The 26,755-nt window shown below is 40.6% G+C and overlaps 1 protein-coding gene across 1 annotated transcript in view; it reads right to left on the bottom strand.

Annotated features, from left to right (window-relative positions):
• The window catches only part of LOC121625512 (copine-8), an 85,282-nt gene that overhangs the window by 21,757 nt on the left and 36,770 nt on the right, over window positions 1-26,755 (bottom strand). The window contains exons 6-13 of the mRNA XM_041963616.1: window positions 25,956-26,032; window positions 15,175-15,238; window positions 14,493-14,596; window positions 13,373-13,477; window positions 11,182-11,223; window positions 9,229-9,304; window positions 6,931-6,984; window positions 6,620-6,681 (exon numbers count right to left, since the gene is read on the bottom strand). Coding sequence (XP_041819550.1) covers window positions 6,620-6,681; window positions 6,931-6,984; window positions 9,229-9,304; window positions 11,182-11,223; window positions 13,373-13,477; window positions 14,493-14,596; window positions 15,175-15,238; window positions 25,956-26,032 — 584 coding nt within the window. The remainder of the gene's footprint in view (window positions 1-6,619; window positions 6,682-6,930; window positions 6,985-9,228; window positions 9,305-11,181; window positions 11,224-13,372; window positions 13,478-14,492; window positions 14,597-15,174; window positions 15,239-25,955; window positions 26,033-26,755) is intronic.

Genomic DNA, 26,755 nt, shown 5'->3' with positions numbered 1-26,755 from the left:
TCTGTAGTGCTAACTTCTGTTTGGGGTAGTAAGGAGTTTCAGGAAGGAGGCACACCCCTTACCACTAACACTGAGTAATGGCTGGCTTAGTGCTTTGTTTTAATTGCTCACTGGACAAAGCTGTTCACTCTTACTTTCTCTATTATTCATGATGCAATCTACTTTGTGGTGTTTCTTTCTCTGCATTGCATACAGCTTATATATGTGTATTTCTGTGTGTGTCCATCTGTGTATGTATATGAGTGTGTGTACATATTGTACTATATGTGACCATGACAACACCTTTAACACAATGCTAATTTTATCCAGATGGGAACTTGTGAGTCTAGAAGACAAAACAACACATACTGTATGCTGCAGGACTGTGTTAAAAAAACATGGTTGCTGGCTTTGAACAGGGTGTGTTAGCCTCTGTGTGCAGTATGTACAGTATATAATAATGTGCTTGGGGTGAAGGGAGGATGCTTCTTTACCAGCTGGTTTTCTGTCAGTCACAGATCTTCCCCCGCTGTTTAAGCCCACAGTGACTCAGCTAGGAACCAATATGACAAAATACCACACAGTAGGGGCAGGACTGATGAGCAGGTTGCGCACTACATCCAAATAAGCTTTCCTGCAGACTGAACAGGCTGGATGTTAATGTCTCTCCTAAAGCTTCAAAGTATCTAATTTCCAGAGCGTAAGAAAATTATCTCTTCCACATAGCAAGTGATGTGATTGTGGCAAGGCCACTTAAACAACTGGGAGAAACACAACAAATACAACTGATCTAAACTTTACCTACAACGTGCTCAGTGACACAATGTTTTGAGCTGGAACTTAGATTAATATGTGACGTCACAGTGTCCTGTTCATCACAGCAGCAAGGTGAGAAGGTAAACCACTTTAGGTCAGCAAAAACAAGACTTGCAAAGGGTGTTAAGTATCTCTTAAAATCCCCAGAAATGTGTTAAATATTTCTGTGATTATAGGATCTTTCAGAACTATCCTTCAGTTAGTATGCAGTAAGTATTTAGTACAAGCTTTACTGTCTGCAGCGGAATCGTTTTTCAACGCAGCCACTAGGAATTACCCAGGTCAGTTTGATAGTAGCAGTAGTGAATAATTTGGTTGCTGTTTGATGGTTATGCTCCATGTTCAATCCGTATGATCAAGATGAAAGACTATATGATGACACGTGTTTTGAGACTTCTGCGGTTGGCCTCACTGCCCTTTTGCGAACTTTTCATCACATCCAAAACTGGACCGACTTGAGCAGAAAGCAGGTGCTATCTTACTCAGGGGAAGTGCCCCCTTCTCAACGTCACTATGGAGACAGCCTTACAGCAGATCCTTTTGGATCGCTCATCAAAAACTTGCCAGAGGACATTAAAGCTCTAGATTGGTAGCAACTGCAGAAAAGAGGCTGCAGAGGAAGTGTACGACAAGGGCTACAGAGAAGAGGCAATCAACTGTCCCTGCCGTCAACTGCATGGTTATTAGCACCGCAAGGTCACTCAAGAATATGATGAACCAACTCCAACTTCTGACAAATGGATGCTTTGAATGTCTGTATCTTGCTTTTTACAGAGACTTGGTTACACCCAGAACCCTGACTGTCGTGTTAATATAGAGGGGTACTCACACATTTGTCCTGACAGAGGTGAGCTGTCAGGGAAAAGCAAAGAAGGTCAGCTCTTCTTACACATAAATGACAACTGGTGCAGACAGCACAGAGTCTGGGAGAAAACCTGCAATCCTGATGTGGAACCATTATGTGTGAGTCTGAGGCCATTCTACCTCTCCTTTGTTTATGTACTTCCCAGCGGCAAGTGAGCATTAATACACTCACACACCGATGCACAGCACTGGGAGCAATTTGGGGTTCAGTATCTTGCCCAAGGATACTTTGACATGTAGGCTGCTGAGGTCAGGGATCTAACCACCGACCTTCTTGATAAGAGTATGACCACTCTACCTCCTGAGCCACAGTCGCCCCACAGTCGGGAACATTATAGGAAGGCAACAACTCCATGAAAACAGCCACCAACATGAAACCCACAGAGGAATCTTTGCATGTTGTAGATTAACTGGCAGGAGCAAATGAGCAGAATGGTTTTTACAAGCGGTTTGACAACTATGACTTCTCTGCTGAATGTGACATGGTGCCAGATGATATTGCTACTAATGATGCTGACAGGCAGAAAGTCCAAAGCAAATCAATGTCAACAAGACCACAGATCTAGATGCATCTCTGCTTTTCTATGACAAACATGTGCAAGTGAACTGACGCATGGTGCCCCAATTTCCAGAGGCACACACTGTGCCAACACTATGGAAAAGGAAATCATCACACAAGTACCAACTTCTTCCATCAGGTAGATGCTTCAGTCCCCCAGTGCAGGCTCAACTGCTTAAAGAGCTCCTTTGTCTCCCTGTCTATCAAAGCCCTAAATGAAGAGCTAACCAGAGCCTAACCTCTGTAACGCCACTTTTTATCTTAACTATACACATGTATATTTTATGAGGCATTATGTTGATGAGGCTGCTCTACTCCTACTGCACACATTAAGTACATTACTAAGATGAATACATATGTACTGTATGACGGCAGTGTGCAATTTGTTAGTGGGCGGCACTATGTGCATACTGTAGGTGCTGTGTGTGTGCATGTGGACTAGTGACAGACTGTGTATATACTGTTTATATGTAGTATGTTAATTTGTATCTTTTAACAGCAGATACTGTACCTGTCGAAGACAAATTTCCTTTGGGACAATAAAGTCGAGCTATCAAATGAAAACCTACATTATACAGTAGTCCTGGCAACCAGTCTCAATGGGATGTGTACCCTGTAAGGGAAGTGTTCGTCTTAGAAGTGAAAATGTTCTATTTAATACAAAAAAGCATTTCATAATGTTCACAAGAAGTCTCCTTTCCTCTTATATTTAAGTGCCGGGGGGGAAACGAATGCATGAGTGCACTGAGTGGCCTTAAAATGGCATCAGGGGTTGTGTGATGTGACCTCTCCTGATGATAAGCAAACAGATGTTGCTGGTTGGACAGTATCCATCTGGCCAGAAGAGAGGGGAGAAGAGGAAGGGAGAGTACAGATACACAGCTCATACCTGCATCAAATACAATGTCTAGGTTCCTTTTAAAGATTAGATTTTTCTAGAAATCTTTGTCTTGATTCGGAGAGTTTGCTCCTTTATCTAATGATAACCTCTCAGAATGATTTCAATACAAGCAGAGCTCCCTCCTACTTCTATTCTGGTTTCAATACTCAATTCACAAACCAAAACAAGGGGAAACAATATCTGTCACTATGAGTGACAGGGCTGCCTTCAAAGGCACAAGTCAAAATGAAAGATATAGCCAACAATTTTTCATTTTTATCCTCGTGCTCATGAATAGAGGCCTCTTTGTTGAAATCCATGGGTGGTACTAATGCTTTATCGCAGGGGGTGAAAAGAACAAGAGCAGCGATGCTCTAGAATGAGATAGAGGCTTCTCAAACCATCCATTTATGCAAATGCTGCCAGCGGATCATGTTCCTAATTAGGTCCAAATGAACAATTAGCTGATTGGGTTGAAGCTCCAAAAAGAGCTGTCAATCAGAAGATAAGAGAACAGTAGGGAGGAGAGAAGAAGGGAGGACAGTTGAGAAGAAATAACAGGAAATGGAATGAGATGACCGGCAAACTGACAAAATACCTGTGTAGACAGTCCAGCAAGACTAAGACACACAAGGGATGTCAGGGAAATGCACAAATGAGAAAGTACCTAGGAGGCTGTGTGTTTGCATGTGCACGCATGGGTGTGTTTACGTTTTGTGTGTGAGGGCACGCATTACTGTGTCTGCGCACAAGTACACAGTCTGGCCATTATGCAAATGGAGAGAGTGCAACTGGACCTTTACAGTTACTTTGGGTTTCAAACAGTGAGACAGCACTTGGCACCTCATTTAGCTACACAAGCATGTTACAGCACCCAGCTAGCACACCAAGGCACTGGCAAAAAGCAGAAAATGAAACAAACAAACAAACAAACAAAAAACAACCTCTTGCTGTGATTTTCAAAGTGCTCCCGAGTGACAGCACTACTGAGAACGTGGTCTGTGTGCAGGGAGACTTGACGACGGGGATTCTCCATTCGCAGTTCGCAACAGAGCGAGGAAACATATGGTAGGACATGTGGTGATAATATATATATTGCATTTCAAAGCCAGCTCTCACACATGCTGTCATTCTAACAGGCTTGACTGCAAATTGATCATATTGAGCATATGACTATAGCATGCATCACTATACAAGCTGTGCTCTGCTTCACAGCACTATACAATATCTTAACACATACATACACAAAGTGCCTTCCTAATACCCTGCAAATAAACAGAATATTGATACTGATTGGTGTTCTTAGTCACACAGAGATTTTTTACACTGCCTTACAAATGAGCATGACAAAAGCTGTGGATCACAAACAGCCACCTGGGAGGCCAAAACTCTGTCCTGTTCCTGTATTTTACAAATTAAGCTTTTGATGAGGATATAGGTTAAGTGAAGGCTTCATTGTTGCCCGAGAGCACAGTGAGGGTTCAAACTGTGTGCACAATTACTGAAAATTATCCAGGGCTTTCCCTGCCTGTCTAACTCAAAGGTGGGCCGCCTCTGTATTATTGGCCACTGCCTTGATTGAAAATTCCAACAAAAACAGAAAGGCTTTTTTTAAGCCAAAAATATTGTGCCCTTTATCAACAAGCTTTGATGCACTTGCACCAGGCACACACGCCACACACTGCACTCGAGTGTGGAGGGAACAGGGGAATGACATATTCACAATTTCTGCAAGATCATGTAAGCAATGAATTGCCATTGATTATTTGTGAGGCAAACAAATATGTGCATGTAATGTGAAAGCTAACTTAGCTTAAAAAAGAAAATAGGATTGGATATCAAACCTCAGTCGCCTACTTAGGGACCATCAATAAATTACTGTATGAATCACACAAAAACAAAGTTTTTTTCAACATCTTCATGCTGACTTGTCCATACCAGTGGAAATTCATACAAAAAAGTACACACCTATTTTGATTGCTAATGCATAATTCATTTATTTTATATTCATTCATTCATTGAATATAAAAAATATTTTACATTCATATTTGAAAATAAAATAAATGCAGTTTCTTCAGTAGCTTCCATGGCATGTGACTCAGTGACTCCAAATCCATACTAAATTTTCTTACTATACTGGACAAATAGAACACATCTGTTTTTGTTGGATTTTAGTGCATGTTTTATTTAGGTGTTTTATTGTTATATTTTCATTTTCAATCCACCGGCATCTGTTAACTGGTCACCCAGGAAAGCTCTTTTCCTTCATCATTCTTGTCTTCACCTTTTCTGTGAGGTTCTGTGTCCTTCTGTCCTTCCTGTCCCTTTTCTATCAGTCTGCCCCCATGTTGGTAAGCAGTTTCAGGGCAGACACTTAAGCATTGCACTCTCTTGCACTCATTCTTTCTCAATAAAGTACAGGGAAAACCATGATTACAATGGTTTCTCTGTCTGTTCAGGTTTTTTATATTCAGTCCAATGAATGCTGATTACAGCTGTTTCAAAGTCACGTATGCATCGCAGTTTAAAGCAGGCAGAGAAGACAGTCTAGCATAGCAAGTGATGGCTTCCTGGATAATCTTCTCATTGGCTCAAACAATTTTTACCCAGCTTTTTACCCTTCTGCTCTGAGCTGCGTGTTACGTCTTTTGAAATCCTCCTGAAATGAGCAACAGCAACGAAAAAAAGGCTTCACGGAAAATACACTGCGTTGTTTTCTTAAGAGTTTGTCAGTGAGGGAACAAGTTTACACACTCAGTGTTTTTATGGAGTTTTTCTCTCTCAAATCAGGCAAAAACTTTTCTTTTTAAAAATCCAGTGACTTTCCATAACATCTGAAAAACACAGTTACAAGGGCAGCAGGAACAGAGAGATACAAGGACTAAAATGGAGACTTTTTTTCCCCAAAAGTTGCATGCACACGTGCGTGCACGCGCACACACACACACACACACACACACACACACACCCTTTCTCTCCCTTGACAGTCTCCCCCTCTGTGAGTCTAATGAAGGCAGAGTGTGTAGGCGAGGATTTACGCCATGCCTGGTTGCACACGGTCAACCCTCCTGAGCAACACGAGTGCACAAGCACACGTACATAGACACACATACGAGCACACACGGCGACACATGGCATGAGCGAGTGCAATACAAGATTACACACAAGGGCACAAACTCTCTCACACACACACACACACACACACACACACACACACACACACACACACACACACACACACACACACACACACACTTCAGAGTCTGAGCCCTGTGTACTTGACTTCAGGTCTGCCCATCTGTCAGTCTCTCTCTTATCCACCTTTCACTGTCCTTCTCTTGCATGCAAACGTACACATTTGATTCACTCACACTGAGGGATCATTATCTTTGGCATATTGCAGGCATGATGGGGTTGTTATCGAGAGAGGGACTGGCACACTCAGCATGTCACTCCTCATTAAAGGACTACAACCCCCAACTCTCAGTGTGTGTTAAATGGATGTGTGGTCATTGACTTACCCTCCTTTGATGTAGTCCAGGAAGGTGACTTCAATGTCCACCAGGAATGACAACAGCGTTACCTGAACAGTCAGTAATAGGGACACAATCAGCTTTGTGTCAATGACAATGACTTTCAAGTGTTGCCTCTGATGAGACAAATACAGTTTCTCATTCTTTTTGACATAAATAAATCAATACAATGACCTGTTCAATTACAAAATGAAACACTAAGCAGGTACCCATCTGGATATACTGTAATATTGTATTGCATTTCATATCTAGCCTATGCAAGTCTACGAATCAAGCAAAAGAATGACGCATTTCCTCACCGTTCCAGAGTTGAGGTATTTTTTCTTCTTCCCTTTCTTCTTTGGATTTACCACCTAAAAATGAGAAAAACAGGAAAACAGGATTCTTATGCTTATGATTTCAATTTTCATCTATTCATTCATTCATTCTTTAATTCAGTCTTTCATTTGGATTCATTTCAGAGTTGGAACCACCAATTTTTTCAGCACTGGAGTATTATTAAACCTGCAGGAACTGAGTTCTGGGCACTTTGGTGCAGTGTAACAAGTTGAAAACACACAACCAGAACTGTTAAGTTGTTGTTTAAGAACTGAATCTGAAACAAAAGTAAAATCCAAACAATAGCCAACCCTACATAATCAGGCTGTGAGGAAAAGCTGAACCTGAAATATGGGGTATATTTTGCACTCTTACTTCCCATCCTTAAATACTCCCCTCCCTAAACCAGCAACCACCATTAATATGCCCTGAAGCAATGCACTTAAAGGCCCATTTATCCAGCAGAGCAGCTAAATCCAACTGTGGATTGTGGCTCTAACCTGGTGGAGTGACCTCATGAGTATGTAACAGGACATTAAGTGAGTGCGCAGTCAACCTCGCTTGGATACATTGAGATTCCCATGCATCTAAATCAGCTTTACTGAGTGTGTGAGTTGTTTTTGCGAACAGATCAGAAAAGATACACCTTTTCAGCAGTGGGCCTCAATTCATTTTGTCTCTCATGTTGTGTCCTGAGCTCATTAAAACATACAACTGCTCCTGTGATGTCGGGGCATGTCAGAAACAGACCAGAAACCCCTTCTGAATCCCAAACACTGCATCGGAGCTTTAAAATCAGAGCTTTATGGTCTAATTAAACTGGGCCAAGGTTAAACAGAAAGAGAGAACCTCAGGGAAACAACATACAAATGTGTGGATTTATGCATTTCTCCTTGCCTCACATTGCAATCGGTGCACACAAGGACAAGTTTGCCTCTGGAGGTGAGGTACAATGATTGAAATGTGGTTGTTAATACAAACATGCGCACACGCATGCACACAAACTCACACACACACACATAGAAATGTGTGTTTGTGTGTGTGTGTGTGTGTGTGTGTGGGTGTCTCTGTTTGCTGTTCCTCATATACTTGTCCATGTGCGTCTCTGTGCACCTTTGTGAGGATGCACATCTGAATGCTATTAGGCAAACAGCAGCTGTTAAAAACTGTGTGCTCTCCTCTCTATGTGGTCCCCTGTTAATCAAGAAGTGTTGACTCTTCCTGGGAGAAGATAAGGCAGATCCATCATAACTGTCTTTGTGTGTGTGCATGAGGGAAAAGTGAGGGACAGACAAGATGCACAGTGGGATAAACATGTGCCACGGTGGTTTTAAAATTGTATATACTTATTTAAAACCTTATCTTCTTCAGTGGATTTTAAGATTTTGGTTGGCATGGACTACGTCTTATGAGAACTTTCATTTAATCATTGATTATTCTCCACAAAAAATAATACAGTTTATGTTTATTATGTAGATTGTCAGTGTGCATATTTCAGTCATACTACATGTCGCAAATAAACGTTTTTCCATGATTTCAAATACAATTTAACATATTTTCCAAACATTTTTAGGAGTCTGCAAAATTGTTTCTCCACACATTCAACACCCAACATGTTTGGCTGCTTAGCTGAGATCTCTCCCACCACCAATGAGGTGATGGGAATTTTGCATTTTTGGAAACTTGACAGAAATTTACCCTGAAACAACGATACTTAAAATAGAGGGATACAGTCGGATTTGGGATTCTTAAGGGATTCTTAATACATGTCTGTGAGATAACAAATTTCCATCCCTAACCCGACCTGATGTGTAAAGAACATTACCACGGTTACTCTGAAGTCACACGTTTAAGTATCTGGTTTGTGTCTGTTCTTATAAGAACTGACATTGCCTGTTTTTATCTACTGCCTCAAGCTAAAGCAGCATATTTCTACTTTTAAAGGCTACTGACAAGGCTCATTTCCCGTTCACGTCGTCTTAAGCTGCCTTTAGCTGAGTAACAGTATTAGAATTTTAGAATATTAGAATATGTGTTTTGATTTCCCCACCAGATGGGACAGGCAGATTGTCGAGAAAGAAACAGTCCAGTAGGTTGAACTGAAAGGGCAGTTTTACTATAATTTAGAAAGAGTTCCAGATGAAAACCTGTGTTAGTAGTCCAATTACTGTGTGAGTGTGAGTGACCCGCTGACCTGTACACGAGTCTGGAGAGGAGAATCACTGTTGACTTGAACACAACACGTACATGCCAGCTCACACACAGGTACACAAACTCACCTCATAGACGTTGAACTGGCTCTGCCCTCTGGACAGTTCTCTGTAGCTGGTGCTGAACTCTCCAATAAAGTCGTGACTAGAGCGGGAAGCGAGGGCGGCACAGAACAAGAACAAATGGGATATATTAAGAAAAAAGTAGTGTTTGATGTTACATTCCATTTACTGATTTAAGTCTCGCCATGTGTGTTTTTATAGCAAACTGTAGTGCTTCATGCCCCAGACAAGACAACTTGTGTGTCTGAAAGTGAGAGCACCGATGATGATGTTTGTTGTTAGTGAGTATGAAACGTGATAAAAGACGACACCAAACACTTTCGTGTACATGAACAATGGTTAAGACTAACACTAAAGTTCAGTTCAGCCAAACAGTTTGCAAAAAATTTTAACAATTTCTCAGTGCCATTGAAAAACATTACACCAAATGTTGTTGTGTTCCCTCTATCAGATTGAGTGATACTGCACAGATTGTAAAGTATAAGGAATTAAGAAATAACTCCCTGTTCAACTACAGCTTGACAAATGTCACTCCTCTTTCTGTCTGACTGTCAGCAGCCAGAATACAGACTCAGTCAGTCTGTGATGATCCTGCATGCAGCTTCCTTACCTACTGGAAAAGTCGTAGACGAGTGTTAATCATGGGTGACTTGGATTAGATTAGCCATACAAAGGAAGCTAACATGTGCAGAATGTTAATGTAATCAAGAGAAGTAATAAGGAAATGTCTTGCTGCACATTTATCAATGTTTACAATAAGTGACATTGTTATTTCATATTAGATACATATCAATTACCAGCTATCTTACAACCTAACTCAGTAACAGTTTAAAAATTGCCTCATCAGAACTGGTGGTGAGAGCTTTACAGTGTCTGTCGACAAATCCACCTGTCATCTGGCTTTTGTTGTTTTGCTTTAATAATTGCTATTTTTGTCAAACAAAGTGGGTGTTCAGACCGAAAAGCCCTGCTTTAAAAAAATGTCAAGAGGGTTGCTGCAGGTAACGAGACAATGAAAACCTTATCCAAGAAGTCCAGGTGGAGCAATAGATCCACAAGTCTGAATGCTCATCAGATAGACAAAGTAATCTACCATGCACGTGCACTTTATCTGACGACACCGTGTTTTTCTGCCAGAGCCCTGTGCAATGGCAAGCCCCAATGCACAGGGCTCTTGCAACAGCAAAACTTCTACTCAAGTACTGATACCAATGATACAAAGTCTTGTTTTGAGTATCAATACTTAGGTCAACAGGATTTTTACCTAAGACAAATAAAAAAAATAAGTCACATTTTTGACACATTAGCTCTCTTCTTAATGGATGGACTCCTTCTTTTTCTGCAGCTGTTCACACAATAAACTATGTTTTATCATTAAAAAGCATTTAACATGCATGTGATTATATAATCACACACACACAAAAAAAAAGAATGTTTCAGAAATCACTCCGTGCTAATGAAAATGTATTCAGAGGAAACTTCATAAATCATGACACATGGCTCTTCCTTATACAAGGGCACATTTCTACTTCAAATAAAAAAAAATATAGGAATCTGTATTGATGTCTGCTGTTCTGGCCTTGGTATCACTTGGCATCAGATCAGAACCAAATTTTAGGGGAGCGCTCACAGCTAAAATGAAATGGCCTCACTCAAATTAATGAGGTGGCTCTGTTTTGTTTTTTTGTTTTTTTTAATTCAGTGCTGTTTGCCTGTCTGGGCGCAGCCTAAAGCTTAAGGTCTACGCCTAAAGTAAAGTAACGAATTGCAGAATCATATGAAACATAATTTGTCCAAGCATCTCAATCAATTCAAACAAAGTCGGAACTAGACCGCCAGAGAGACCTTAATGATACATTCAACCCAGAAATTATATTGATATGTGTTTTCTGGCTGAAATTTAAAAGGTTGATTGATAGTTAAATCACAAAAAGTGGGTAAATAAAAGAGGGGGTTTACCTGCCATCTCTGTCCCAGTCGTACACCTCCACCTTGATTGTTCTGTTGGAAGAGGCACAAGATGAGGATCAGATTGTTTTACTTCCTGGAGGCACAGCAATGCTTAGTTTCATTAAAATTAGATAAGAGAAGAAGCTTATATGGTTTTTCTGCAGACTAAAAATAAACTGACTTACTATAATAATATCAATATTGCCAAAGGCTATCATCTATGCTTGTGAAATCAGAAAATATACATAGATGTTGTGTCTAACACTTCTTTTGTCATTGTTGTCATGGAGCCATTAAGAGAAGCAGATCCATTCTACAGCTTATCTTTATTCCAACATACTGCCTGCCAGTCACTGTATTTGCCTCTGGTAATGTCCTCTCCTCATCTCCAAATACATCTATTTCTGCATCCCATTATAGCTTACAAGGAAATGGGAAAAAAAAAACAGAATAGTCTGCAGGAGGCAGATATGCTGCGCTATCACTCCATCTACCAATGTCTTCAACAGAAGGGTCATTTCTGTCTGACAAAAGCAGGAGAGCGATATGTAGGCACAAGAGGGGTGAGGCTCAAGGATAATAGAGCAGAGACCAAATTAAAACAGCAAAAGGTGCTCCGCTGGAGAGAAGGACGGTCAGTACAAGCAAGGAGAAAAGAAGATGGTGTGAAAACGACTGACAGAAAATTAATACAGTCACAAAGTGAAAAAATTATGTAGTACTGTCTCAATCGATTTTGTCTTTTTGACAGTAGGCGACAGAGACAGATCAAATTTGGAAGAATCTCATGTATCATCATAAGTTTGTGACCAGATAGTAGAATTCCCTGAATTTTGAATGACTTTACTCTGAACTTACTGTAATTGCTTTAGAGTTTAGGCAGCTTTCCAAATCAAGTATTGAAAGTATCTAATTCAAAATCTCAGCCAAAACTGCACTTTGCCATCCTCCTCATCTTTCAATATGAGGAGGCTGGAAACGCAAACCATCATTAATGGGCCTTCGAGGTGCTTAGACAGCCAGATGCACATTAGAGGAAAGGAGGCAATAAATGTTAGGAGTGGGAAGCTGACTGATGGGACACTCCGGGTATAAGCGTGTCTCCTGGTTGGCGTAACACTTTCTCCTCAAGAGAAACCGCTGTGTGCAGAGCTGTCAGCATAAATCTGTGTGTATATGCTGTACATGTGTTTATGGGCGTGTGTCTTATTAAGTCAGTGTTATGACACATCTCAGTAGGAAACATCCCCTCACATCAGCTTTGATGATGTGACAGGAAATTGACAGTGATTTCACTTGTTAATCTTATGGCCTCACTGCTGTGCGTGCGTGCGTGCGTGCTTACGTGCGTGCGTGCGTGTGGGTGTGAACACATCAGATCACAGAGCACTGATCAGCAGACAGACACAGTTCTCTATTGTTTGCCAGCTTGAGCTCATCCTTATCTCTTCTCACAGGCTGCAGAGAGACCAACTCAATGCGTGAGTGTGGGTGTTTTTATGTGTGTGTGTGTGTGTGTGTGTACTGTATGTGAGTTCCCCATTGATAAGGCATAGCGTGACTCAACTCCCCTAATAAGCTTATTGGACCACGCTTCAGATCAATGCTCCTGTCTGCCAGGTACACTGAACTAAACCCCATTGTCTGCTTCTTTGTGCAGTTTGTACAAAGCAGCTGCCATCGACACAGGAGATAAATGCGAACATGTGACTAAAATGAGAGAGACACACTTTTACCAACTAATTTGTTTTCTCACTCGGATTTCTCATGAGGTGTAAAGTAGGCCCTGTGTACTCCACAAGAAGGGAGGCTTTCTACCGATACAAAACAATTAAAAGAGCCTATATATATATATATATATATATATATATATGAAACTGCCAAATAAAATTATATTTTTACTTAGCTTCATACATTTTTAATTCAAAGTGTATACATTTTTAGGTTTAACCCACACCTTTGAAGTCAAAAACATTTCCTTAAGCACGCTTCCAAATTCATGAAACAATAAAGTGCTGTATATGTAGGACTGTTTGGATGCACATAGTGTCTGGGCTATGTTAACACAAGTTAATTTTTCACATTTTCAGTATGTCTGATACAGACAATAACTCCATGATGGTTAGGGGGCTGTCTGGGTTGTTGTATTTTACTTATTTACTCGTCATTATGTCTAATATCCACAAAAAATCCGACTTACCTGTCATAATCACCATTACAAAGAGCACGAACAGGGATCTTAAAGGCCTGCCACACTGGGTTCAATGTATTCTTCACCACCTCTGTCTTGTGGCAGATGGTAAACCTGCAGAGAGAGAGATGAGAAGAAGCAGAGAGAGTGAAAAAAGGAGAAGAGGGAGGAAAAAAAAGATTTGTGGGGAGAGAAGGGGAAACAGAAGAAGGAATGAAGTTAAAGAGGAGAGAAAAAGATGCAGTTGAGAAATACACAATGAAAGATTTTAATTTCCACAAACTTTCTACTAACTGAGAATAAAAGTGGAGGGCAGTGGAACCTAGACTACTGACCCGACACACACATGCACAAAACTACACACTTAAACACAAACTGAAAAGAGGTAATTTCATTAGTCCCATGGCTAGCAGGTGGACTTGGTATCTTCCTCCCCCAGAGCACAAGGTCTTATCTGACTTGTCACACAGTGCAGGGTGGAAAAAAAGAGTCCATGGAGCTGGATCGAACACACACACACACACACGCATGCACACACAGGCACACAGTCATGCTTCCATCACTTTTGGGGACACTACATAGACTCCTTGAGACTTTCTATAACCATAACCTTAATCACTACTTGCCAAACCATAACCTTAACACAAGTCTTTACCCACAAAATTCAATGATTTACATGATGGGAACTTACGTTTTGTCCCCCTAAGGAAGGTGAGTCCCCACAATGTAACTGTGTGAACAGTCAGAGTTTATATCCCCAAAGTGGGAGTAATACATGTCCACACACACACGCAAGCACGCACGCACGCACGCACGGACTCACACAGGTACACATACATGCACACACACAGGTACACATACACGCACAAAATCTATGTGAACATATCACAGCACTGCACTTGTTCAATGCCTCCTGCTTCCACACACGCACAGTCACACTCGTGCATGTGATGTGCACAACACTTCCACATGTAATTCACACACATGCTTAAACATGGCTTTTGAGCTGAGGCAAATCAATGAAACCAATTTCCTCTGGATGCAGGGGAGGATTAAACCAAACATGAAAGGGGAGAAGGAAAGATGGAGAGGGAGCAAAGGGGGGAAGGGAAGGGGAGGGGGAACTCACGTGCCATCCTCATTGCTCCTGTAGAAGACCAGGAAGGGGTCGGATTTGCCGAAGAAATCCTTTTTGTCCAACTTGTTCCCGCAGAACTGCATCATCACTGATTCCTGAAGAGCAGAGACAGAAAATAAGAGAGAAAATAAAGAGAATAAAGATGTAAACATGCTCAGTTCGAGAAATGTCAATTTAGGGAACAAATCCACTCTTGGATACTTGGATATACACATGATAAAACCACAGACTTGCTTTATCTTGTTATGGTTTATACATTGTACATGTACATTTCCAACTAGAGGTAGTTAAATAATTTTGCAGAAGTTGATATATAATCACATCTGCTGCCCTGATGCCCCTTTGAGTGAAAAACGTTTTTTGTAGATAGAGTGATTTCTGGTCTATTGAGGCTTTAAACAAAGTATTTTAGTGGGGATTCTGTTGTTCTTTACAATTTACTGAAATACCTCAGTTTGCACAGCCTTTATGCCTCGAAACCACCAATACAAATGTCCTGCCCACTTCTACAAAGGAAGCAAAACCTCAAGATATGAAACCACGTGTAACAGACAACCAGAGAAAGGAACAGATAGACAGAGACAAAGTAGAAAATAGATGCAGAAAAGATAGAGAAACAGAGAAAACAAAGACTTTTCAGGAAGTGAGCATCCATCTCCAACATCCATCTCACCCTGCAGTTGTTCAGCTCCTCGGCTTTCACAATAATGGTCCCGCATTTCTTCCCTTGGATGCCTCTGTACACACGACACAACACACAACACAGCAATGGGTTAAAAGACCACAATCACATGGACAGTGGATATTTGGCATGACAACGTTGTTTACATGTAGCTCCTACGTCTCTGCTGTTCTCTGCGGGTCAAGTTGACATTGTAGAATAATCCAAGGACATCTCATATTTCTTAACTGGAATTACTATGTTGATATCAGCACAGTGTGTACTCTACAAGAGGACTCAATGAAAACATTAAGCCTGCTTGAGAACAATGGAACTGCTTCAATACACATCTCTGTGGAGGTTCCAGGCTAGACGGTGACCTCCCCACAACAGGATGGGACCTCGCATGCACGAAATCTGAAAATCCTTCTGAAACTAATGCCAATCACATATGTGAACATTGTTACTCATGTGTGAGTGAAAATACAAAAGAAGAATTACTTATTTTGACTAACCCTAAACCTAACCCTAACCCCTAACCCTCACTTAATGTAGGAACTAGTTAACTCGGTCCTTGTTCTTGACCGTCGGAGAAACACCGATATTTAACCTGACACTACTTTGTACAGTGTTTTTATCAGTTTTACTTATCAGGTTCGTTAGGAGGAGGAGGAGAACACTGTGGATAATACAGCTCCAGGGAAAAACAACAACAGTTTAGGATCTTAAACAGATTGAGCAGTTTAACTGGCGAGATAAACTGTGACTGGGTCATGTTATAGCCACCATATTTAGCTTATCAGTAAAGATGAAAAATCAGGCACAGTGTATACGTTGCAGTGCAGCTGCCCAGGTTCCAATGTGGCCTCAAATGACATTTCTATGCTATCAAGACGTCAAACTTGCTGATCCATATAGGGTTCCAGCTGCTGGTGTTTGGGATTTACAATTACCGTGCGGCTAAAACAAGTGTTACGGACCTCGGCTCAGCATCAAGTCCCAACAGATCAATGCAGAGAACTCACCCTTAAACATGGAAGCATATTCTGAAGTGAAACCTACTGGAAATGTCACACCCCTGTTTGGACTCTGGTCAGGAACAAACCTCATGGAAAGTTTTACTTTACACTGCCTCCAAACATTTCCAACATACAAACGGAACACTTATGAGCATGAGGTGTTTATGTTTGTGTTTCTGCCAAAGTTTGTATGTGGGCGCGAGTCTGAGTGGACCTATCTGTTGTTGGTAAGGGCAAGTGTGAATGATGTGCATTAGTGTTCACCATGGTGGTGTGTTTCATTAAGTTAAGCTAAGCTGCAACACTGTGCAAGTGTTGTGGTCAAGGTGGGTATGGGTGATGCATGTGTGTGTGGGTGCCTCTGTCAGCACTTTCCCTGAATAAACATCACGGTCTTGTAGGTGAACTCAATGACATCATTTACAACACCTTATTGACCATTAATCTGGATTTGTGTTCCTGAAATCCACCAAATGCTAGCTAGTCATTAACTTTGTCTGCTTTTCAGTGCAGGGTATAGTGGATCTTAGCTTTTTCACTGAAAACAGATGCTTACAGCTGGAAACAGTGTTCATGAGAGCAGTGAGAATAAAACCAAAATAGTAAAATTTCAGGATGTAAAACCCAAACAATGAGCTGAAAGACACTTACATGCTCTGGAGAGCTGAAGGGAACTGCAGCATCAGGTAATAATTCTCTGCTTGTCACTATCATATCGTACATAGTAATTTCATCCATTGTAAAAAAAATAAAAATAAAACATTCATTAGCTGTAAATATTTCAAAACTTTGTATTTTAATGACATTTACACTGATAAATATCATGAAAATTGAAGTTGTTAAAATGCTTTTTTTCCTTTTTTTATGTGTTATAACAATTCATTACATCCATACAGAGATAGTAACATATCTGCTGCCATTACAATCCCCAGACCAGTGGAAGAAGAGCAGGACAACATAATTTGACATAACTTTTGAGAGGTCTTGCAAAGGGGCCTGTCGCTTGATGAGCTCTGCTCTGAGAGACCCACCCGGCAGAAATCGGTTCAGGCAGTCATTGAGACAGCCCAGAATTGGGGTCGAGGACCTCCGTGTGAAAGTAATTCAAGCCTCCTTTTACTCCAGCCCATGGAAGGGGGGGCATCTTGACATGTCTTATCAAGATGAAATAGATCCTGGAACCAAGCTTTTTCCATTTCTTTTTGAAGTCTGACAATGGGAAAAACAGCTAAAATAACACCTCAGGGAAAGAGGAGATTTTCTCTATTCTCTCTTTTTCTTATTTCCTTTTATTGCCAGACAGAGGTGGGGTCACTATTATGTATTAGGTGTGTAAGTGAGTAAAATGTATTCAGAGGAAGAGAGACTGAGACTAATTAAGACTGTGACCATGAGAAAAAGCCAATAAGAGTGATAGAAAGGAAGGCAGACCTTACACACCTGCCTAAAACAGTAAATACATGACAAACAAAGTTTGCCACTGACACCACTGCCTTCTGTGACTGAAAAGGCAGAGTAGTCTCTTTGATTTATTGTATGCTGTGCGTAACTCTTGTTGTGGGGTTTCAGAACAAAACCAGCTCACTACTGTTATTAAAAACTGGATGAATTGTATCCAGAGCAAATACAGGAATCCCTTTCCACTGAGTATGAGAGGTGAAGAACATAAAATCATGATGGCAATACTGATCAACCTCCTCTAGGAGATATTGATACACCAGCAGTATGTATGTCATTGAATATACCATAGCTTCGCAGGCATTTCTTCTGACAAGAAACACCAGTAATGTTCTCTTAAAATCCAACTAAACTGGCCTCTTGTATTATTAAGTAGCAGAGTAGTTTTAGTAGACTCATTCTAAGTAATGATACAGCATCTCTTCAAAGAGAGTTCATCATGTTCTGCTGCACTGTGGGTAAAGTTATGTGAAATACTTACAGAGGTGTGCCATTAGATTATAAACATCCTCTCAAAAAGTCTTTCACCGTCCAGACTGAAAGTGTGCATGTGCAAAGTGTGTTGGGTAAATCGGGGTTAAGAGTCACTTTACCTGTTTTATTCAGGTGCCTTTATTCAGAGACAAATACATTCTAATTTTTGCACTTGGCTCTCCATCTATTTCATCTAATTTTCAACCATTTCCCAATATCATTTAACAGCTCTCTCATATTTCTGCTCTTCACTTTTCAGTGAGGACCTCTTTTACATGCTCTCCTGCTTTTACTCTTTGGTCTGTGATGCAACAGTGGTGGTATTAAACATTATGAGCAGTGTAAACAGTGCCAACAAGTACAAAGTGGCCACAAAAAGGTAGGGACAATTAAAAATAATGAGCTGTGTGGGCCGTCAGTGTACCAACGATATCAGCTACAGATATCATCAACACTTATCAGAGCTAAACATAATGTTATTTCAGATCAGTGTGGTTCTAGTTCACGATTAAGACCCTTCCGACTGATTATTATATGCTAGTTCATACTTCCCTTTCAAAATATAATTTTACACTGAAAGTGCACTAGGAAGGGATCTTTTATCGGCCAGTATGAAAAGGTGGAAAGAATACAAACTGTAAAACCTCTTTCCATGCACACATGGACTCTTTTGCTGTTAAAATAAATACTGTATACACTGACAAATAAACTTTAGTCTGCAGTCCAACTTAGTCTGTGTATCATCATTGTTGAGGGTCTCTAAATTTACTAGTGAAAGTTGAATACATTCAGTTGAATATTTATAACTGTAACATGAGAATACCACACCCAACATGGTGATAACGTATTAAACCAAAGGGAGATTCCACAAACACTTAATTAACAGTGAAGGGATGCCCTTGACTCTCAGTGTCTTCTTCCTATTGTCTCTCATCCTCTCAGCCTCAATCATGTCATCTCACTGCAACAACATGCAGGGAGAAATAGTTGGACACACACACACACACACACACACACACACACACACACACACACACACACACACACACACACACACACACACACACACACACACACACACACACACACACACACACACACACACTGTGGACAAGCTCTCAGAATCTGTGTCGCTATGACAACTCTACCGAGCTGGGGCCCCCCGAGTGGTATATCGGATGGGATTCCTCAACTCGTTATTTCCTCAAATGCTTGCTCTCGCTCCTCTATTTTCTTTCAGCGCGCCGCGATCATTATTCTGGCTGATAAATCTGCCTTAAAATGATACGTGGGTGGCAACCAACAGAATTGCATTGTTACTGGATGAATAATGTATCTCACAGTTTTGCCTTCCACAAGCATGCATGCATACTGACATGTGGTAAAGGACTAGCTCAAATTCATGCCACACAGAGCTGCTTTATAAACTGTGCACTGCAATTTAGGTGTGTGTGTTAACTGGGAAATTCACTTTCTCCACCTCAGCAAAGAAAATGTAGATACTGTATCTGCTGAAATCCAGCACAGGTGTATGCAAAAAAACATAACTCTATATGTGTAAGAAAACTGAGTCTTTAATGGTCAGATTTCTATGTTTGGAAAGGACCCTGAAGCAAATGAGCTTAATGTGTCTTAACAGATCTTAAATTTTTATACGAGTTCATGCTCACTCTCAGGTAAATTGCTTTCCTCTTTGTAGCTTATTCGTGACACAGAAAAGCACTCCAAAGTTTAGAAGTGCTTCAAGAGTATCGCTGGCTTTGTCCCTGTGTGTGTGTGTGTGTGTGTGTGTGTGTGTGTGTGCGTGTGCGTGCACGCATGCGAGTGTGTGAGGGAACACTGTGAATCCTCTAATCAAGACACATGGATTTGCAATCAGTGTCTGGCGAGAGACAGGTAGTTAAGTCTGGGCCACTTCTGGGTTACAGTGGAACACACATGCAAGCACAAACAGCATACCGACACATATTTTCCATTTAATTCCGGATGAACGGAGAATACCTGAATAAGATATCAATTATAATAATAACCATGAGAATCCACCTAATCTTGGCCGTGCCCTGACACTCGCATACACAATCACGCACTTTTCCCCCAGAAAAGAAACTCCTAATCATAATTCCTTAATAAAAGGAACGCTGGTATCAAATCCATGTCACAACAGAGGCAGATAGTTTCTTTGTCTTCCCTTCAGAAATCCTTACAATCAAGCTTGTATTCACAGCCTTCAATCTTTGTGTGTGTGTCTGCCTTTTTTGCTCACTTGTAACTAAAATTGTAGCCCACTTGGCTCTTCCATAGTTCACCGGGGATTCTCTCTGACACTGTACACATTCAAAATTCAAAACACTGAAAGACTTTGTTTGCTGGAACACAAGAGGCACAGTCTAAAAAAGATGGTGGCAAGTGTGAGAGGGATACAGATAGGGAGTTGGAGGGAGAAAATTTAGAGAGAACAGAGAAAGAAAAAGGAGAGGTAAAAAGTGAAAGAGGCCCCGATCACAAACTTCCTCAGTGAATCTTCAACAGCACCTCGAAATGAACACCAGCATCAGTATTTCAAGTGGAAATCTCATCAGCCACGAAATGCAAAATGTCTCAGGTGGTGTTCACTAAACCTGAGTGCTGTCACGCAAATCTAACCAGGAATGAGTCATGCATTTTTGAAGTTTTGAAGTCCAAAGGAGCCCTCAGGGATGCATTACTTCTACGAGCAGCATACTCAGAATCTATGTTGTCACCAGTAGCCCGGGCCAGCTGTTTCCCACTATCGTCATTCCTATGCTAAGCTAACATAACTTTCTGCCAGCTGTAGCTCAACATTCACCGTTCAACTAACACTGGAGCCCTCAGTGGTGCAAATTTTCTCTTTTTTACAACTACAAATCACAGTTTTCATATGTCAATGATTTTCAGTGATACAGAAAAAGCATCTGCTGTCTTGCTTGTGTGTGTGTGCTTGTTAAGACTGCTGCGATATAACAGTCTTATGCATAGTAATGAATGGTAATTTAGTTAGAGCTGAGTTCATGATGAATGATGAATGCAACTGCCCAACTGGAGAGTCCACGACCTGAAATAACATCAAACAAAGATTGTGTGCCGATTTTACGAGATGGGAACAATTTCAAGAATGGATCAACTTGTAATACTGAAACTTTATTTTATGGATTATGGATAACTGCACTGAATGAACTGCAGGAAGGCAGAGGTTAAATGTAAATTAAAAGAAAAAGAGGAACAACAGACCAGCAGGACTGAGAGTAATCACACAACAAGGAGACATGGAAACAGATGTAATACATGGAGCACACGCACGCACGCACGCACGCACACACACACGCGCACACACACGCGCACACACACACACACACAGCTGGTCAGCTAGGAGCTATGCATCACACGATACTGTACTTGTCATTGTTTGCTTCCTGCTGTTCTTAGTCTTTTTCTCTCACACATTCAGACACACACACACTCAGAAATGCCCACTGGAGTTTGATTGAACAATGCAATTAGCTGTAATTAGCACTCATTAAAACTGTTAAAGACCCCCCCGTTGCGTCAGGCTGCAGGTGTGTGTCTGACAAAGTCTCTCTCTCTCTCTGTCTCACACACACATACAGTCATGTTTCCATCACTTTTGGGGTCATTATATAAGCAATAAGATATGATTTTGTTTATCCCGCACAAGGGAAATTCAATATGTAGACTTAGAGACTGACCCTAACCATAGCCACTACCTGCTTTACCCTAACCCCCACCCTCACCTTAACCCAAGTCTTCACCCTGAAATTGAATGATTTACATTATGTTTTGTCCCCATAAGGAAAATGAGTACCCACAAGATTTATGTGGCCACAACGTGAACAATGCACGCGCGCACACACAGACACACATACACACACAGCAACACAATGACTGCAACAGTTGTGGCCTCTGTACCTTGGTTCTTAATAAAAGTTGGCAGCCTTTTTATTTCTGCACCAAATCAGTTATGACTTCTTTGAAAACAGGATCTATAAAGGGTCTATATGACACGTGTGGATTATTAATTAAATGATTAAGTGAATGTCTTCAGCACCTGACAGGACACAACTCCTATGTTCTGTTTACACAACCTGTACTGTCCTTAATTATGAAAGTGAGCTTCTGTTGTTCACACAACCTTTTCTCCCAGTATTTGTAAACGGTTACATGAAATACCTGTGCAAAATCTCTTTAAATACTCAACCTATGCATATATGCTTTTTTCTAGTGTGACACATATATTGATCACTGTGCAATAGGGAAACACTGGACTAAACTTATCCAAACCCACCATGTGCAATTTCAGTCCATGTGCAATTTCTGTTAAAACTGTGAAATTCTCGTCAAATTAGGCAGGACAAATTTTGGGGCTGGTTGATATGTTTGCAATCAATCACGATATTCAATTGGATATTTTTGATACTGACATGTATCTCCACGTAATAATCATATGCAAAACACATAAAAAAACAATTAAAATATAATAAGCAAATATTTAAAGCAATATACTGTTATGTATTTTTCAACCAAAAATAGTCCTGTTCCAAGGCTGAGCTTTAACTAGCATGCAGGATTTTGACAGTATAGACTGACTTTAGCGCAACATCATCAGTAATTTTGTTTGTTTACTTCCTGAATTTCCGTTTTCAGGGGAAAAGAGGTGCCTGTTCAAATAGATCCCAAGCCAAACATACAGTACAATAAATTTGGAAAAAACATGTTTGTTATCTAAAAAAGTAGTGCTAAATCTTGTCCTGTCCCGTGACCTTGCATGATTAAAATTAAGCCTTTTTTAGATCTTTCATGGCCTTAAATTCCAATTCAAGCTTATTGGACACACTATACATTGTTAATAAAACCTCCTTAGAACAGCAGTGATAGTTGCAGATAGTTTCACCATTACCAAATGAGTACACTGTCCGTGTGTGTGTGTGTGTGTGTGTGTGAGATGAAGAGTGGAGTGGAGGGAGGGAAATCTTGAGTAGTACTTCAGAGTAGACAACATCATTTTGCACTTTGAAGGGGTCTGTGGTGCACATATCAGCATGTGCCGCGCTCACGTTCGCTCTCTCTCTCTCACACACACACACACACACACACACACACACACACTACATGGACAGACAGGTTCTCTCTCTGTCTCTCTGTCTCTCTCTCTCTGTCTCTCTGTCTCTCTCTGAGTGGGAAACCTGCCACTGCAATCACCACGGCGATTACTGCTCAAGTGGATGGCAGCGTTGAAATGAAGAGGAATAGTGGAGTGTTCACACACATAAAAAAAACACACATACCCAGGTTGCCAGGCTGTTGACAATGTTCAGTGAAGGGATGCCAGCTCAGGGGTTATTTCCCCCCTACACTCTCCCTTTTTAGAACTCAGGGCTCATCAAGGTTTCCAATGAACGAGCAAATTGGATTAAAAAGACACTGTTGAAAGGAAGCCAAGTGGGCTTCAGTCATGAGAGAGAGAAATTAGTGAAACTGAGGAGGCCAAAAGAGAAGCATCATGGAGAAAAGTTGACGATGATGTTTACTAACTAGAGTTCCTAATGAAAGATTTTCCAGCTTGATCAAAGTATGTTAATATCTGTTCATAATAATGAGATTTTAATAATTTAGCATAAAAAACTAAAGTATACCCACATTCCTTTGTGTAATGTTAGACACAGAATAGCTACTTGCAGTGTCTTGTAAAATATCTGTGGAGACAGTGTCAATGTGGAACTGCTGTGGCAGGAATATTTGGACCAACAGCAGCACTTCAGAGATGTGGTACGCTTGCAAAATGTCGCTAAAATAGAGGCAAAGCGATGTGTTGAACTGAAAAACAGCTCCTTGTCAGAGTGGATATCCTGATGAAAATGGCTGGCTGTTTGTTTGTGCTGCTCTGTGGATCACTTACTTAAACACGAACAGTGTTCAAAAGAAGCATAGATGACCTGTTGACAGCTGGGGTAGCTGGAGCACAATGGTTTAAAACAAATTAAAGACTGGTTTTGGATCATGCTAACATACTGATCAGTTAAATTGCTCAATGCTTTGACACTAATCTTGTCAGTCAGTTATTACATGAAGCAATGTTTTAAATGCTGATGTACGTTGAAAAATAAAAATCTTACATTCTTTTGTATCAGTTCTACAAGGAACATTTAAAATGGTGAATGTCACACTCTGTTTACAAAAGAGGAAGAATTTGATTTATGGGTTAATTTTAGGGTGGTGACAAATGATCTGATGCATCTGTCATTAATATGAGCTGTCCAGCACATCAGCAATGACAAATTAAAGATGAAAACTCTTATTCATGGTTATCTGGTTTATGCAAATGCATTTACTGTGAATGAAAAACAGACAGATAATACATAAATGGAGGATGTCTCCCCTCCTTTGATTGTTCACAATACCACTGCTGTTGACATATATAGTGAAATATAATTTAGATGTGAAAACGGAAAAGAACAAGGCCTCGTTTTTCACATTCGGAGACAGGATGTGGTCATTCAGGAGACAAGAGCACCAATGAGGACAGGGAAAAATGAACATAAGTATGGCGCTGTGTAATCAACAGTGATGGACCTGGAGGAGTAGAACGTTTTGAACTGCAAAGTCTCAAAAGTCAGCTACTGAGGATGGCTTCCTGCTCGCGGATAAAGTTACATGTGCAGGTTTTGAGACTAATTAAACGCCATATGCTTCTTAGTTGGCTTTACTTTCATTCACTTAAACTTCAAATAACTTCGTATACACAGAAAACACTGACAACTTAAACAACAACAACAAGAACATGCTGAAGTATAATTAGGCTCACACCCTCATGGACATACATACAGAAACACATAAAAACACAACAGATGGAGACACTGAAATCTATATGTGCTGCTTCAGAGGACAGGCTGCCTAACAAGCCTGATTAACACAAACAGTGCTAACAGGTCAGTTTGTATGTGTATGAATGCCCTCCAGTGTGTGGGAGTGTTTGTTCATATGTGTTCATTAAAAAACTGTAGGTATACAATGTTTGTCAGAAAAACAGAAGTCAGGGATGCAGCCTTGATATTGCTTGAGTCACTCCAATTACCAAACAGCAGGTATTCTTCCCCACAGAATTAAATCTACACATATCTCACAGGTCTACGCCTGACACCTCATACACCTCAGAACTCAAGCATATGGATGGATATACTGGCTTTCATACTGGTTGTTAACAAGTCACTTTGTTATTCCTTTGCAGTACAGGCGGATTTACAGTGCCAGTCTCACAGATGGTGAGAGACAAACTATAATTTACCTGACTTCTTAGAGAAGGAATGCAAGCTTCACATTATCACATCACCTTGAAACATCACATGTATTTTTGTGTTTAATTTTAGAGTGTTGTTCCTATATTTTCAAATAAAACATAAGTGAATATAATACATGACCCTTTTCACATATACTTATCATCAGAGTGCAGCAGTAGACAACTACAGCAAGTCATGTATACAGGACTGACTGCTTTAAAGATGTTCCTGTGGGAAAGACATTTCCCTCGCTGACCATTTATCAGGTACAAGTGGAGGAGAGTCCTCATAAAAGATACAGAGAACAGTGTGGAAAATTGTGAAAAACCACAGGTGTAAAACATGCTCACACACAGTCAATACTTAGACACTCCCAAAGGAAATACCTGGGTCCTACTGTATACCCTGTAGGGAAAACATCCCAGACAGCTCTGACAGTAATTTGATTTTATTTGCTGTGACCATCAATCAACATTGCTCAGATAATTACTTAAATACCGACATACTCCCAGCTATGGGCACACCTACTCACCCAAGAGCTTTTTCCGAGCGACTGCCCAATGATCCAACCACCTCTCCGAGAGTACAGTAGGCCTGGCCCAGAAAATCCTGCAGAGTTAAAGGAGGAGGGAGAGTTTTAAGAAAACCTGTCTTGTTCTGTTATCCATACAAGGCATACAGCCAAAAAATAAACACACATTAAATTCAATCAATACAAAAATACTGACGTGAAAGTCCTCACAGCCAGAAAGAAACAAAAATAAGCCATGTCCCTGATATCTACAGAGCGTAATCCTAAAGGGCCAAACCATTTCAAATACCTCCATGTTCCACATTGACAGATAACATTGGCAAGTACATTAAGCCTTCCTCCCACCAGCCCTCACACCTGCCCCACTCTGCTCCCTTGCCACTTTCCTGTTAAATTAAATCGCCACCACGTAATCAAACTTTGCAGCTGACACTGTCAAAAGGCACAGAGACGTACAAAATAGGGTATGAACAAAAAAATCTGTGCTTACTAGTCCTGGAAACTAAATTTGTTTGCGTGACAATTTATAAAGAATTTCTGTTATCAGTCTGTTTAGTGTAAAAAATAAGTCTTCAAAAAACAGGCCACTACTTCAACACACACTATGACAGATCCCTCTTCTCTAATAGTAGGAAAGCTTTTACTAAAACAAGCCCTCTTTCACCCAGGGGCACACTGGTGAGACTGTTCATCATTATTGGACACTGTCTCTAATATCTGACTGGAGCAACTCCAAGCAGCATTAACATAATGGCTTCTCTCTGCTACATTGATTAGCCTCTTCTGTCATTCTGTCTTTT

Source organism: Chelmon rostratus, chromosome 22 (assembly GCF_017976325.1).
Source record: "Chelmon rostratus isolate fCheRos1 chromosome 22, fCheRos1.pri, whole genome shotgun sequence".
NCBI lineage: Eukaryota > Metazoa > Chordata > Actinopteri > Chaetodontiformes > Chaetodontidae > Chelmon > Chelmon rostratus.
The sequence above is the reverse complement of the archived record's forward strand: the minus strand, read 5'-3'. Positions and strand labels throughout refer to the sequence as shown.